We start from the raw sequence: 13,512 nt of genomic DNA, 5'->3' as shown, positions 1-13,512 counted from the left end.
TCCACCTGATGTCAGGAGAGGTGAATCCGCCCTTATAAAAAGAGATAAGGGAGGAATTTGTTGCCAGTTGAGAACCAGTAACAGAAGAATGGCATGGTCAGGAGATCTCACTGACTTGGAACGTGGACTAGTCACTGGATTTCACCTGAGTAAGAAATCCATCGGGACATTTCGACCCTTCTCTAGCTACCCAGTTATACTGTTCATAAAGTAAATGTGAAGTGGAAACGCGAAGGAACAACAGCTAAACCAAGACAAGTGGTTCAAATGGCTCTGAGCACTATGGGATTTAACATCTGAGGTCATCTGTCCCCTAGAACTTAGAACTACTTAAACCTAACTAACCTAAGGACATCATACACATCCATGCACGAGGCAGGATTCGAACCTGCGACCGAAACGGTCGCGCGGTTCCAGACTGAAGCGCATAGAACCGCTCGGCCACAACGGCCGGCTAAACCAAGACAGGCGGACCTCATGTACTGACGAATAGGGACAGTCGCACATCGCGTGTTCAACAATGTAGGCTTCTGAAGACCACAGATAATGATACAGTTTATGAGTTAGATCTTCAAGTCTATCACATAACGTTTTCCTTGCTTGTTACTGACTCGAAAACTATCCAAAAAAGACTGCAGTAATGGTGGTGGTGGTGGTGGTGGTGGTGTTGCAGCAGCAGAGATAAGAGTTGACACTAACGCCTTCATCTATACTCTGCATCTCGTCTGGATGTAGATGTGCCAGAATTACTCAATTCAAACAACTCGTTGCAGCAGGCTTGAATAGTATTATTCTACACTCGTACCTGTATTAATGGCCTATCAACTTTTACGATGAGAGGAGGCACGGAGTAATTCCCAGAGCAGCCTACGTCAAAGAGAGCTCGAGAGAGCTGCCTCTGCAACTGGCTGGTTAGGGCCTAACTGACTTCAAGAGCTCTGTAATCCCTGGTCACCGTGTTCCGCTCCCGGGAGCAATTTGGCCCGTTATGAAAATGACCTCGCTGTGTGCAAGACACACACAGTCAGATAAACAAGGTCATTGCAAAATTTAATAGCACATCTTTAGAGAGAACGATGAGAAATGTTTTATCGCTCAAATTTGCACCCAGAAAATTACTTCTGTTATCAGATGAAAAATGGAAAAAGACACTCTACAAAGGATTATCCGAATAGAACGGAAATCATTAGCTGTGATGTACATGTACAGACAAACAAATGATTACAATTTCAGAAAAACGTGGTTGATTTATTCAAGAGAAAGAGCTTCACAAATAGAGCAAGTCAACAAGTTGTTCGACTTGGCATTAATTGACAGAGCAGTTGGACGTCCTCCTGAGGGCTATCGTGCCAGAGTCTGTCTAGCTGGTGCTTTAGGTCGTCAAGATCCCGAGCTGGTTGGAGGGTCCTGCCCATAACCCTCCAGACTCTCTCTGCTGGGGAGAGATCCTGCGACCTTGCTAGCCGAGGTAGTGTCTGGCAAGCAGGAAGACAAGCAGTAGATACTCTGACCGAGCGCGGGCGAGCATTGTCTTGCTGAAATGTAAGTCTAGAATGGCTGGCCGTGAAGGACAACAAAACGGGCCAGACAATATCATCGATGTACCGTTGTGCTGTAAGGGTACCGCCGATGACAGCCAATGGGGTGCTGCTACGAAGAAAAGCGGCATCCCAGACCATCACTCCTGGTTGTCGAGCCGTATGGTGAGCGACAGTTACGTTGGTATCCCACAGCTGTCCAAAGCGTCTCGAGGCAGAGCTTCGGCCCGGAATCTCATCGACTGTAGTAAATTGTCTTCAGTGAGGACTACTACTTCGAACAGAGCACCGATGACCAGTCTCACGGTTGGTGCTTTATGACTGCGTACATTTTCATGCTGATCCAATCGATAGCTGAAAGATGATCAAGCGGCTCCACCCGTTCTTCCAATATGAAAGTATTACCTTATCTGGAGGTAGGCTTTGATTTTTCCAAGGAAAGTTTTCCTTGATTTCATCCAAGGTTGAGAGTGTTGATGGTCAAACAGTGACGGCGGGGGGACACTTCAATATTATCAGTGCTCATTTGTTCAGCAGCAGCGGAAGGATACGACAAATTTCCTTCCCTCATCCTCGTCCAATACTAGCATCATATTAACTACTGGTTTGGTCAGCTGGTACATTATACCACACTCATCCTTCCTTTCACTGGAGTAGTTTCTAAAATAAACATTGGTTCTCGCTTAACTCTGAGCGCAAGACGGTGATTCAAAATTGGATTGTTGCATTTCGCACGCCGCAGTCGATGTTATTCTAGCCTGGATGAGACGACAATAGAAATAATAAGAATTTTAAGCTTCGATTCAGTTAATGAGGCATCCACGAATGACCCTAATGGTAGCGATATGTCACCGATAGTTTCCGAATCTCATATGGGGGGGGGGGGGGGGGGGTGGTTCACCGGGGGCCGAACCGCACGATAACCCTGAAAGTGTGGTGTGGGGTGGAGGAGGGGTGAAGTGGACTGCGTTAGTCGTCGTGTGGTTGTGTACCACTGCGGCTGCGGCGGGAACGGAGCCAATCCGTCGTTTCTAGGCCCCTGATTAACATACAATACAATAATACAATATCGACTTAAAACAGTCCCAGACTGACTAACAACGCTGAAAATCTTTCCTTCGTGGAAGGATTGAATTCTCTCAGAATTGTTCCAAAGAACCTAGCTATCAGTTGTGCCTTTAAAACCTGTAGTTTTATGTGGTTGTTCCAGTTCCAATCGGTCAGGACGTTCACTTCTAGACTTGACTTTTCTGTTACTGCACACCACTCTTATATCGGAATGATGGGTTGGGTTGTTTGGGGAAGGAGAGCAGACAGCGAGGTCATCGGTCTCATTGGATTAGGGAAGGACGGGGAAGAAAGTCGGCCGTGTCCTTTCACAGGAACCATCCAGGGAATTGGCTGGAGCGATTTAGGGAATTCACGGAAAACATAAATCAGGATGGCCGGACGCGGGATTGAACAGTCGTCGCCGCGCGGGATTAGCCGAGCGGTCTTAAACGCTGCAGTCATTGACTGTGCGTGTGTGTGTGTGTGTGTGTGTGTGTGTGTGTGTGTGTGTGTGTGTGTGTGTGTGTGTGTGTGTCCTTAGGATAATTTAGGTTAAGTAGTGTGTAAGCTTAGGGACTGATGACCTTAGCAGTTAAGTCCCATAAGATTTCACACACATTTGAACATTTTTTTGAACCGTCGTCCTCCCGAATACGAGTCCAGTGTGCTAGACATTGCGCCACCTCGCTCGGTCGGAATGATGCCTTTCCGTCTATTTATGAGCGATCCGTCAAATCAAATATATAGAGACGAATATTTGCTTGCTCGGTTTCTGTGCGTTCCTGTACCATTCATCCGATTACGATGAAACTTTGGTGAGTTGTGCTCATGGTCGCGAAGACCACATAACTCCCGTAGGTGTGGTGGTGACGATGAAAAGGGATGATCTAGAAGCATAACTCAGGAACGTCTGGAGCAATTTCCAATTTTGAACATACATGACTCGTTATTTGTGTAAAAATATTGTGCAGTAAAATATCCCAACCACCGCTAGGGGTGGGGGTGAGGTTGAGAAAACTTGACATGTAAAAATTTTCGATAACGTGTCAAAACCATAGTTTTCGGTGTCACTAGCCCCTAGAATTGTGGGCAGGAGTGGGGGGGTGCACAGACAGTGACATAACAGCACTTCTCTGTAAAAGCTGAAGGAATTTCTGCCAAAATTGGCACACGTATCACTTGCTGCCTGGAAAAGTAATACACTCACAGCGCCTCTAAGACTGCAGGTTGGGCGTGAAACGGGGTAAAATAGAAGAGTAACTCAGGAACTCCGGCAGAAATTTCATCCAAGTTTGGTACATACTTGACTCATTTTTGCGTAAAAATACTGTGGGAGTAACGATACCGCTACTACAGTTGGGGGAGGGGGAGGGGTGACGATGAAAAAGTGATATAGAGAATCGTCCGGAAACGACCTTTTGGTACAATTTCCTGTAATAATTAGCTGACTTAGAACACTTTAACTTCATTCTTGTGAAACACTGCTAGGTCTTTACTCACATGAAATGTTGAGTGCTGTCGACAAGGGATTTCAAATTGATTCCGTGTTTCTAGATTTCCAGAAGACTTTAGACACTGCACCTCACAAGTGGCTTGTAATCAAATTGCGTGCTTATGGAATATCGTCTCAGTTGTGCTACTGGATTCATAATTTCCTGTGAGAGAGGTAACTGTTCCTAGTAACTGAAAGAAAGACATCGAGTAAAACAGAAATGATTTCTCGCGTACTCCAAGGTAGTGTTATAGGCCCTCTGCTGTTCCTTATCTATATAAACGATTTAGGAGACAAAATTGTTGGATGTAGTGTCCACCATTTATGGAAAACACAGTTTTTCTCAGTACCCAAACATGTTTCGGGACCACTGTGCCATCATCAGTGGATTTTCGTTTTTTTAAACCACAATCACACTGCTATGGTGAAGTGGAAAGTGTTTTACTATTTGTGAAAAATACTTGTTATAGTTACGTGTGCATCACAACACCTCAGCATTATGCGGAGAATGAAAGTACTTGCCACACGAAAACATGACAAGCTACCTGTAGTAATTAACACACAAGTGATCCAGAAAATTCATGCACACCAAATGTAAAGAATAAATAAAAACGAAAACCCACTGATGATGGCACAGTGGTGCCGAAACATGTTTGGGTACTGAGAAAACGGTGTTTTGCATAACTGGCGGACCTCACATCCAACAATTTAACTGCAGACATGGCCAATACAAGGAGCTGCAAATCAAAATGATGGAGATTTAGGAGACAATCTGAGCAGCCATCTTAGGTTGTTTACAGACGATGCTGTCGTTTGTAGTCTAGTAAAGTTATCAGAAGAGGAAAAAATCGCAAAAGATTTAGAAAAGATACCTGCGTTGCCCAAAAACTGGCAATTGACCCTAAATAATGAAAAGTCCCAAAAGGAACCCATTAAACTTCTGTTACACGATAAATCAATCAAATCTGAAGGCCGTAAATTCAACTAAATACCCAGGAATTACAATTACGAACAACTTAAATTGGAAAGAACACACCGATAATGTTGTGGAGGAAGGCAAACCAAAGACTGCGTCTTATTGGCAGAATACTTACAAGACGCAACAGATTTACTAGAGAGAGTGAATGCACTACGCTTGTCCATCCTCTTTTGGAGTACTGCTGCGCGGTGTGGGATCCTTACCAGAAAGGATTAACAGAGTTCTTCGAGAAAGTTCAAAGATGGGCAGCAAGTATCGAGAAATAGGGGAGAGAGTTTCACGGACATGATACAGGATTTGGGGTGGTCATCATCAAAACAAAGACGTTTCTCGTTGCGGCGGGATCTTCTCACGAAATTCCAATCAATAACCTTTTCCTCCGAATGCTAAAATATTTTGTTGACGCCGACTTGCATAGGGAGAAACGATCCTCATGCTGAAAATGGGAAATTAGAACTAGCAAGGAAAGATATAGGTGTTCATTTTTTCCGCGGGCTGTTAGAGATTGGAATAACAGAATTATTTTGAAGGGGGCCTCTGACATTCTGCCAGGTGCTTAAGTATGATTTGCAGAGTATCCATGTAGATGTAGATGAACCGTACTGTCTCGCTTCTGCAACTTTCAGTGTATCATCCACATCGTGTTTCGGGACCAACGATCATGACACACTACGCAATACCACAAATACATTTAATGGCCTCACTAGAGGCGCATGGTGTAATACAGTGGAGAATCACCGTAGTCAGCGATAGCCTTTTTTCTCGGAAAGTCAAATCAGTTACTGGCGGTACGACAAGTTCCCTCAGAATTCAGTAAAACTGCAGGGCGAAATTCGCTTGAGATAAGGATGAAATGTGCGTGTACAGATGTGTGTGAAATGTGTTAAAGGTATGTGAAATGTACAGTTTGAACCAGAAGTCCACCGACAAACTATCAGAGGTTGTTCAGGAAATGAGCCGAATATTTTGGTACGAGAGACCTGTGCATAGTTATCGCGTTTCGTATGGTTTCTTGTCCCAGTTAGCTTTGTAGCTTTATTAGACGGCATGTAGTGCGCAACAATGCAGATGTCGACGGTGTATGCTTTTGTTTGGTAACAAACTTGTCCTGATGCGTCAGACTACTTGCTGTTGTCAGTAGTAATGACCTTTACTCTTCACCCTGAAGCATTGCTCGGTTCTGTGTCTGGCTTGCTTTTTTCCGGCAACGGATAGGTTTTCTGACGAAGAGTTGGCCAATGTACACCTCGTCTGTGTCAATGACCACAATGGGAGAGCGGCACAACGACGCTGAGCTGCGCTCTTCCCACAACGACGGCAACCACGCCACACTGCTTTTGCATCTGTACGTAGGTGTTTCCTGTTGTTGCGTTCTGGTGAGCCCCATATTATAGATTTAGTAACTGTTGTGATCAACGAGATAGTTGGGGTAACAAACCGAATAAATCATAATAGCATTAGTATGCTGTGACTAAGCATCAGAAACAACCAGTTCCTTATACCAAAATATTCAGAAAATATCCGTGAACAACCTCTCAAATTTTGTCAGAGTTCTGGTATATACACGAGGGGCGTTTGAAAAGTCCGTGCAAAGTCCGAGAAGGGCACCACCGGCGCGTATCGAAGTCATGTTTAGTTAGTAGCATCTTTGGACAGAACGCACACCAAGTTTCGGCTATACTGGTGTATCTCTTTGTGTTTGGCATCAGAAAATTATTACCAATGCGTGGGTTGCAATAATAACGTTATAAATTTGGTCGTCTCCAATTAGGTGTGTATCAAGGAAGTCGAGTGATTGTCAAAAAATAGACGAAAAAGAATTTCGTCTGGTGATTAAATATTACTTTATGAAAGACAAAACTCCTCAGCAGACTAAAGAGAAGCTTGATAAACATTACGGTGACTCTGCACCTTCGATTAGAACAGTTTATAAGTGGTTTCAAAATTTTCGGAATGGCCATATGGTTACAAGTGATGCTGAACGTTCTGGACGCCCTGTGGAGGTTACAACTCTAGAAATCATTGATAAAATCCATAATATGGTGATGGATGACAGAAGAGCTGAGGTGCGTGAGATTGCTTGTGCTGTGGGCATCTCGAATGAACGGGTATGTAATATTTTGCATAAACATTTCGACATGACAAAGCTATCCGCAAGATGGGTTCCGCGATTGCTCACGCTTGACCAAAAACGGAATAGTGTGAAGTGTTGCAATGATGGTTTGCAGCTGTTCAGGAAGATCCGCAGGACTTTAAACATCGTTTCGTCACTGTGGATTAAAAATGGACACATTACTATATTCCTGAGACCAAACAACAATTTAAACAATGGGTTACCAAGGCAGAATCTGCACCAAAACAGGGGAAGACCATCCTTTCGGCTCGAATTCTGCCTCGGGCATGGATGTGTGTGCTGTCCTTAGGCTAGTTAGGTTTAGTTAGTTCTAAGTTCTAGGCGACTGATGACCTCAGAAGTTAAGTCGCATAGTGCTCAGAGCCATTTGAACCATTCCTTCGACCGGAAAGGTTATATCGACTGTCTTTTGGGATTCGCAAGGGATATACCTCGTCGACTATCTGGAAAAGGTTAAAACTATTACAGGTGCCTATGCCCTTATGGTCGACGTCGGAGCGAGCGTCTTGCTGCATCAATAACTCGCCAATCATCCACGTACTACTTCCCGCGGAGTGCATCCTTCATTGGGCCAAAGAGATGTAATTCGGAAGGTGCGAGATCCGAGCTGTAAGGTGGATGAGGGAGAACAGTCCAACGAAGGTTTGTGAGCTCCTGTTGTGTGCGCAGACTTGGGTGAGCCAAAAATGGTTCAAATGGCTCTGAGCACTATGGGACTTGACTTCTTAGGTCATCAGTCCCCTAGAACTTAGAACTACTTAAACCTAACTAACCTAAGGACATCACACACATCCATGCCCGAGGCAGGATTCGAACCTGCGACCGTAGTGGTCGCGCGGTTCCAGATTGTAGCGCCTAGACCCCTCGGCCACTCCGGCCGGCTTGGGTGAGCCACTATCAACAAAGACGTCCAGTTGAGCAGCGAGATGTTTGACAGTGATGCCTCGAAAGTGTGTCTCCAGTCGTTCCAACATTGCAGGAGTCACAGCTGTGTGCGGCCAGCCGGCACAAGGGGGATTGGACAGGTTCGCGCGACCTTGTAGCGATGATTACAAACCGTTCGTCCAACGACTCACTGCCAGGTCCCGTAGACTTCTGCAAGCGACTATGAATATCTGCGTTGCTCTGGTTTTCCGCTAAAAGAAACTCAATGACAGCTCTGCTTGAAACGCACGTCCGTTACAGATGCCGTTTTAAAGGCTACGTCTGGCGCCACCGCCAATCGGAGGTTTCTGAAACTATAGGGGCTGTAGCAGGAATATTCCACGATGCTGCACAACAAATTATGCATTTTTTTTTTCAGCCAATATTGGCCGAGAAAAATGTGTTAATTAGTTCTTGACTGCAGGTCGTATCTTTCTTGTTTCTTACCCGGTCATAATTTCTAGTGCGTATCAGTGATGGGTTTGTCTCCAACGTTTAAAACAGCTGATTTCAGTGAGTGTAGGATATAAAATGACGAAGCACAGTTCAGAAAAAGTGCAGGGAAAGAGCTGGGCGTTGCCTCACCTCTGCGCTAAGGATGAAAGTGAAGAAACGCGATACCCGGGGCAGGAAATCAGCTTCACGCGCCCTGGCCGTAGAAGTGACGCTGACGGGAAGCAATGACTGGCGCATTCCGACCGCCGGAGAAAGGGACTGCCTGTTACTACGTTTACCTGGGGCTCCCGAAGCCGACTACAGTATGTCTGTAGTCGGTGTACTGTGTGAGGAAGTTAATGTTCCTACATTCGTTTCATAAGCTGTAACCGCCACAAAATTGTCTCACCCGTTAATGCTAGAATTTGAAAACAAAAAAGTAATTATTGGTTACTTTTGTAATCACTGTTACGGTTTTGCAAGACTGGGAACCACTACTCTGCACGCTATCGAGCAGTTCGCTCCTCCCTACGAAATACATGCAACAATGATACAAAAGCGACTATTTGTGTGAAATGATGTCTCAAATTAAAACTGCAATCGCTGTGTTTGGAAAGAGGATCCTCGTAGAAAAACGATTCCAACAGCCGCAAATCTTCCTAATTTTTTAAAAAAATATCCAAGCAACCAGTTTCATAAGCGTCATCTGCAGACAATGCGAAAAACGAATGGAGACATTCAAATATTGGCGCACATAGAATGGGAACCATATACTGAACTATATGAGAATGGTATTTGTTCTTTCGGACATGTCCGAAAGAACAGATACCATCGGTGATCATGCAGCTCTGTTAGAATGAAATAGTAATTAAACCAAGACCCAAAGCTGTCGACAGGCGTTGATAGACATCAACTGGGACAGTTGAAAATGTGTGCCCCGACCGGGGCTCGAACCCATGATCTCCTGCTTACATGGCAGACGTTCTATCCATCTGGGCCACTGAGGGCACCGAGGATAGTGCGACTGCAGGGAGTTATCCCTTGCACGCTCCCCGTGATACCCACATTCCCAACCTAATTTCCACACACTACATTCGTAGTGCCCCTGCCCATTACACACATTACTCGCGGCAGACAATCTTACCGAGTCCCGTAAGAGTTCGGGCAATGCGTGTGCATGCAGCACAGAAGGAGGGGGTCAATGGCCGGTTAGTCTTAAGTATATGAATATGGTATCTATTCTTTCTGACATGTTTAGAGACCCGGTGGGATCTCACATTTTCAACTGTCCTCGCTGATGTATATCGACGCCTGTCGACCGCTTAGGGCCTTAATTTACTTACCATTTCACATACTGAACTGGATACCGTGGATTTCCATTCATTCAACGTGTGCTCCTCACTGGCATACAACAACCGCCAGTAGTGGTGGGCTTTTGATAAATTTCAGATTGGTGTTATTGTTCTTTGTTTTAATGGTAAGATCTGAAACATTTATTCTGTCGCCTGCTTGGTGTTAAACTGTGAACTTCGTATTATCACAAACACGCAGTGCCATCCAAAGCTCTTCCAGTCACAAGAGAGCCCATAAAATTGCAGCATTCGGGCATATGAGCGACAGAGCTATCAAAGTACCGCTCTCTGAAGATAAATATAAGCAAGAGATAAAATAATAAAACAAACAGCCATTGCTAATGCCTATAAGAGCTCCCTAGTAGAAACCTCAGAACACTCAATAATGGAAAAACAGTCACATCATTAAAACAGGAAATAAGATCTTCCACACAATCCTACTCCCAGGTAATATTTATTTTTACGCTGACAGTGTCTTCAAACGAAAAGGCATTAGCATATTCATTACCACCGACAACAGGATTGGGCAAAAGTTGCCTCAAACAACAACACGAGAAATCCACTTCACCATACAGGTGTGCATAAAATTGAATGTTCGGACTGTGACCGTTTCTACAAGGGCCAGACACGAAACAAAACTACACAAGTATCAGCATCCTACGAATCCGGCCTAAAGGCAAAAAACGAGGCATCCTTGAAACGCTCCACATGTACAATCAGCAAGGAAACACCTGAGTCAATATTAAATGACAAAATTGACAATAGTATTGTCTCTATATTTAATGGAGCCTAAGTTATCAAATTTCCAATGAGAGCACGCGCGCGCACACACACACACACACACACACACACACACACACACACGCACACGCGCACGCGCGCGCAATCTCCACCTTCCCCTTCATATCTACCACAAATAATTAGTTATGTTACCATGACATTCTCCAAACGAACAGTGGAGCGACATCATTTACAAATATACCAACTACTTGTGCCTCCCGTCAGCTTCAGACCACATATATATCAATTAATAGTACAAGTAGTATATCCATCTACATATTTTAAAGTATAATGAATGTATTACTGCAACTTTTGCTTAGTTATAACATGTAACAGATATACTTTTAATACTCCCCTGCTCTGAAACCCTTGCCCTCCATCAATCTCTCCTTTCAGCCTCTCTCCCTCCCCCCTCCCTCCTTTTTGTATATTTATATTTTCTTTGACCTTTTCTATATGAACAATAAATTTCCTAACTCATAAAACTCAATAGATGCACCCAAATAAAACCAAGAGTTTGTACCCGATGTCGCCTGATATTACATACAGGTGTATCTGTTTGTGTTATTTTTCTGAGCGGTAAGCCGGGGAAATTCGTTCTGTAGAATTTTTGGGAGGGGAAGGGAAGGAGAAAATCTGTTTTGGGCAATGTCACTGATGTTCAGATCACGTGTCATAGTTACAGGATAAGCTGTTGTAATGGAACCAGCAGTACACTGTCATATACTGCACGTGTATTCGTTCCAGATGGCCCGGTGACGCAGAATATGAGATGGAGAAGCTGGCGCGCCTGCTGTTCCTAGTGGTGCTGTGGGCTGTCTCGATCACCGCGCAGTGTGAGTACCGTCTTCATGACTTGTCTACGTCCACATCTACTTTTGTGCGCGCGTAGTAACTATACCGTGTATTTTGTGCGATATATTGCGTTATAGAATCTTGTCTACTGAGTAGACAGATATATCTAGAGCATCCACGGCTCCCTTCTTCACTTACAAACGATGCGGCAGGAGGTTGCACTTTCCTGGGTAACGACACACAAGGGAATTGAGCGGAATGAAGCAGCGGATGTGGCAGGCAAGGAAGAGAACATTTTAAATCAGATGGCTCAGTGTGCTGTGCCCCTACATGCTGGATCATCGCTGTCGAGCTATAGCGCCATGTGCTGGTGGGAAGAAGAGCGGCTGGAAGGAATGAATAATAATTTACTGTCTATAAAAGAAACTTTCGGCCGTGACGTTCCACCTTCCGGTCGCTTAAGCGACATGGAGTACCTTCGGATGGAGCACAGTCCGATGACGCGTGGCTTCCTGATCTGCCGTGAGGACCGGCCAATGTGAGGTGTTTGTGGCGTACTGATTACAATACATCACATTTTAAATAAGTCTGTTTCATACTCTGGGCAAGAGGACATAGGTTAGTCTACCAACTGATAAGTCCTATTTTTGATGACAGTGAACGAATATGGTATGACTAAAGATTTTGCGACATGTGTGACTTGCTCCCTAAACTATTAGGGAAAGGTTTTGATCAGTTACCAGAGTGTCCGGCTCATCCTGGTTTCTTGTAAGTGGTCAGCCATCACGCTTTCGTGTTGTAGTTCAGCTAAGATATTACCTACACATTTTAACAAACCGCAGATTTTAAATTCTTCCTAATTGAATATGTATGCTAAGTGAATGTGTGTGAAAATGGGAGAGAGTGATCATAATTTTAAGTGACACTCTGTCAAGTGAAGTAGTGCCACAAAAGTCTTCCTGTTGCAACAACTGTAGCAAGCACGTCACTCAGCACCGCTTCCTGTGTGTCATTTTAAGTGCTGTACATGTTGGTCTGGAGCACTGGTTCATGTTGATTAAGCGATTTTGGATGGAATAGGCTGCGCACTGCATTTCATCTGATCTTACGAATCACAGGGCCGGGTTATAGGCATACTGTTTCTTTGCGAGTTGTCAGTGTTCCTTTTCAGACCGCTTTCTTTAATTTCCTCGCACGTAAAAGTCCAGAAGTGTTGAGCCTTTATGTTGTGACGTTTAGTCTAATGAATGGTTTGATGCCCCCCCCCCCCCCCCCCCCTGCGGGTCCGGTGGTTAGAATAGGCAAGAGGTATTCCTGCCTTTCGTACAAGGCGACTAAAAGGAGTTTCACACGTTTCGGCCTTTATGTGACGGTCCCCTGCAGGGCTCGACATCCATTCTTCAAAATTTTCGCGAAGAGCGAGCCAATTGGGGAAGGGCGCCTTACATGGTGCATTGTGTCCATCGTTCATCGAGATCTTTAGCCCACTTTCTCGTCGTCGCATTGCAGTCCTGCCCATTCTCCGTCTCTTGGGCGAGGACACCTTCCTGGAGGCGTTTTCCACCATTCACTATGCAGTGTAGATTTCTACGACGACCATGGACTTCTTTGCACCTGATATCCAGGACGGTAGCCAGTCCGTTGTGGTGGGGCCGCCATGTACCCTGTTTGTTTGTAGCCTCCTGACCACATAGGGATCGCTCTGCTGATGCCCGCGCCGTTAACTCCCCACGTATGCCAAGAGGTAGATGCTCACATCCCTGGGGCATCGGGACTCCCGGCAATGGCCATCCTGCCAGGTGGCATTTGCTGCGGCTGGGTGGCGCCCGTGCGGAGGGCCCCTGGTCGGAGCGTGTGGCATCAGGGCGGATGACACGCGATGAAGCGTAGTCCATCATCTCTTGCTGGTGGTGAAACACCAGCAGTCTCTAAGGGATCACGAGCTCAATTCAACGCACAGAAGTACGACCCCAAATCGTTCCCCTCCCTGGCCACACCATGCGAGGAACGTCAGGCTAAGGATGGCAGCGGAT

General features: G+C 45.2%; 1 protein-coding gene across 1 annotated transcript in view; it reads left to right on the top strand.

Moving 5' to 3' along the window:
* LOC126455574 (fat-like cadherin-related tumor suppressor homolog) overlaps positions 1-13,512 on the top strand; it is a 320,133-nt gene that overhangs the window by 77,827 nt on the left and 228,794 nt on the right. Inside the window, exon 2 of the mRNA XM_050091329.1 lies at positions 11,432-11,520. Within this exon, the coding sequence (XP_049947286.1) occupies positions 11,432-11,520 (89 nt within the window). The remainder of the gene's footprint in view (positions 1-11,431; positions 11,521-13,512) is intronic.

Source organism: Schistocerca serialis, chromosome 2 (genome assembly GCF_023864345.2).
Source record: "Schistocerca serialis cubense isolate TAMUIC-IGC-003099 chromosome 2, iqSchSeri2.2, whole genome shotgun sequence".
Taxonomy (NCBI): Eukaryota; Metazoa; Arthropoda; class Insecta; order Orthoptera; family Acrididae; genus Schistocerca; species Schistocerca serialis.
Note: the sequence above shows the minus strand (reverse complement) of the source record. Positions and strands in the feature narration are given on the sequence as shown.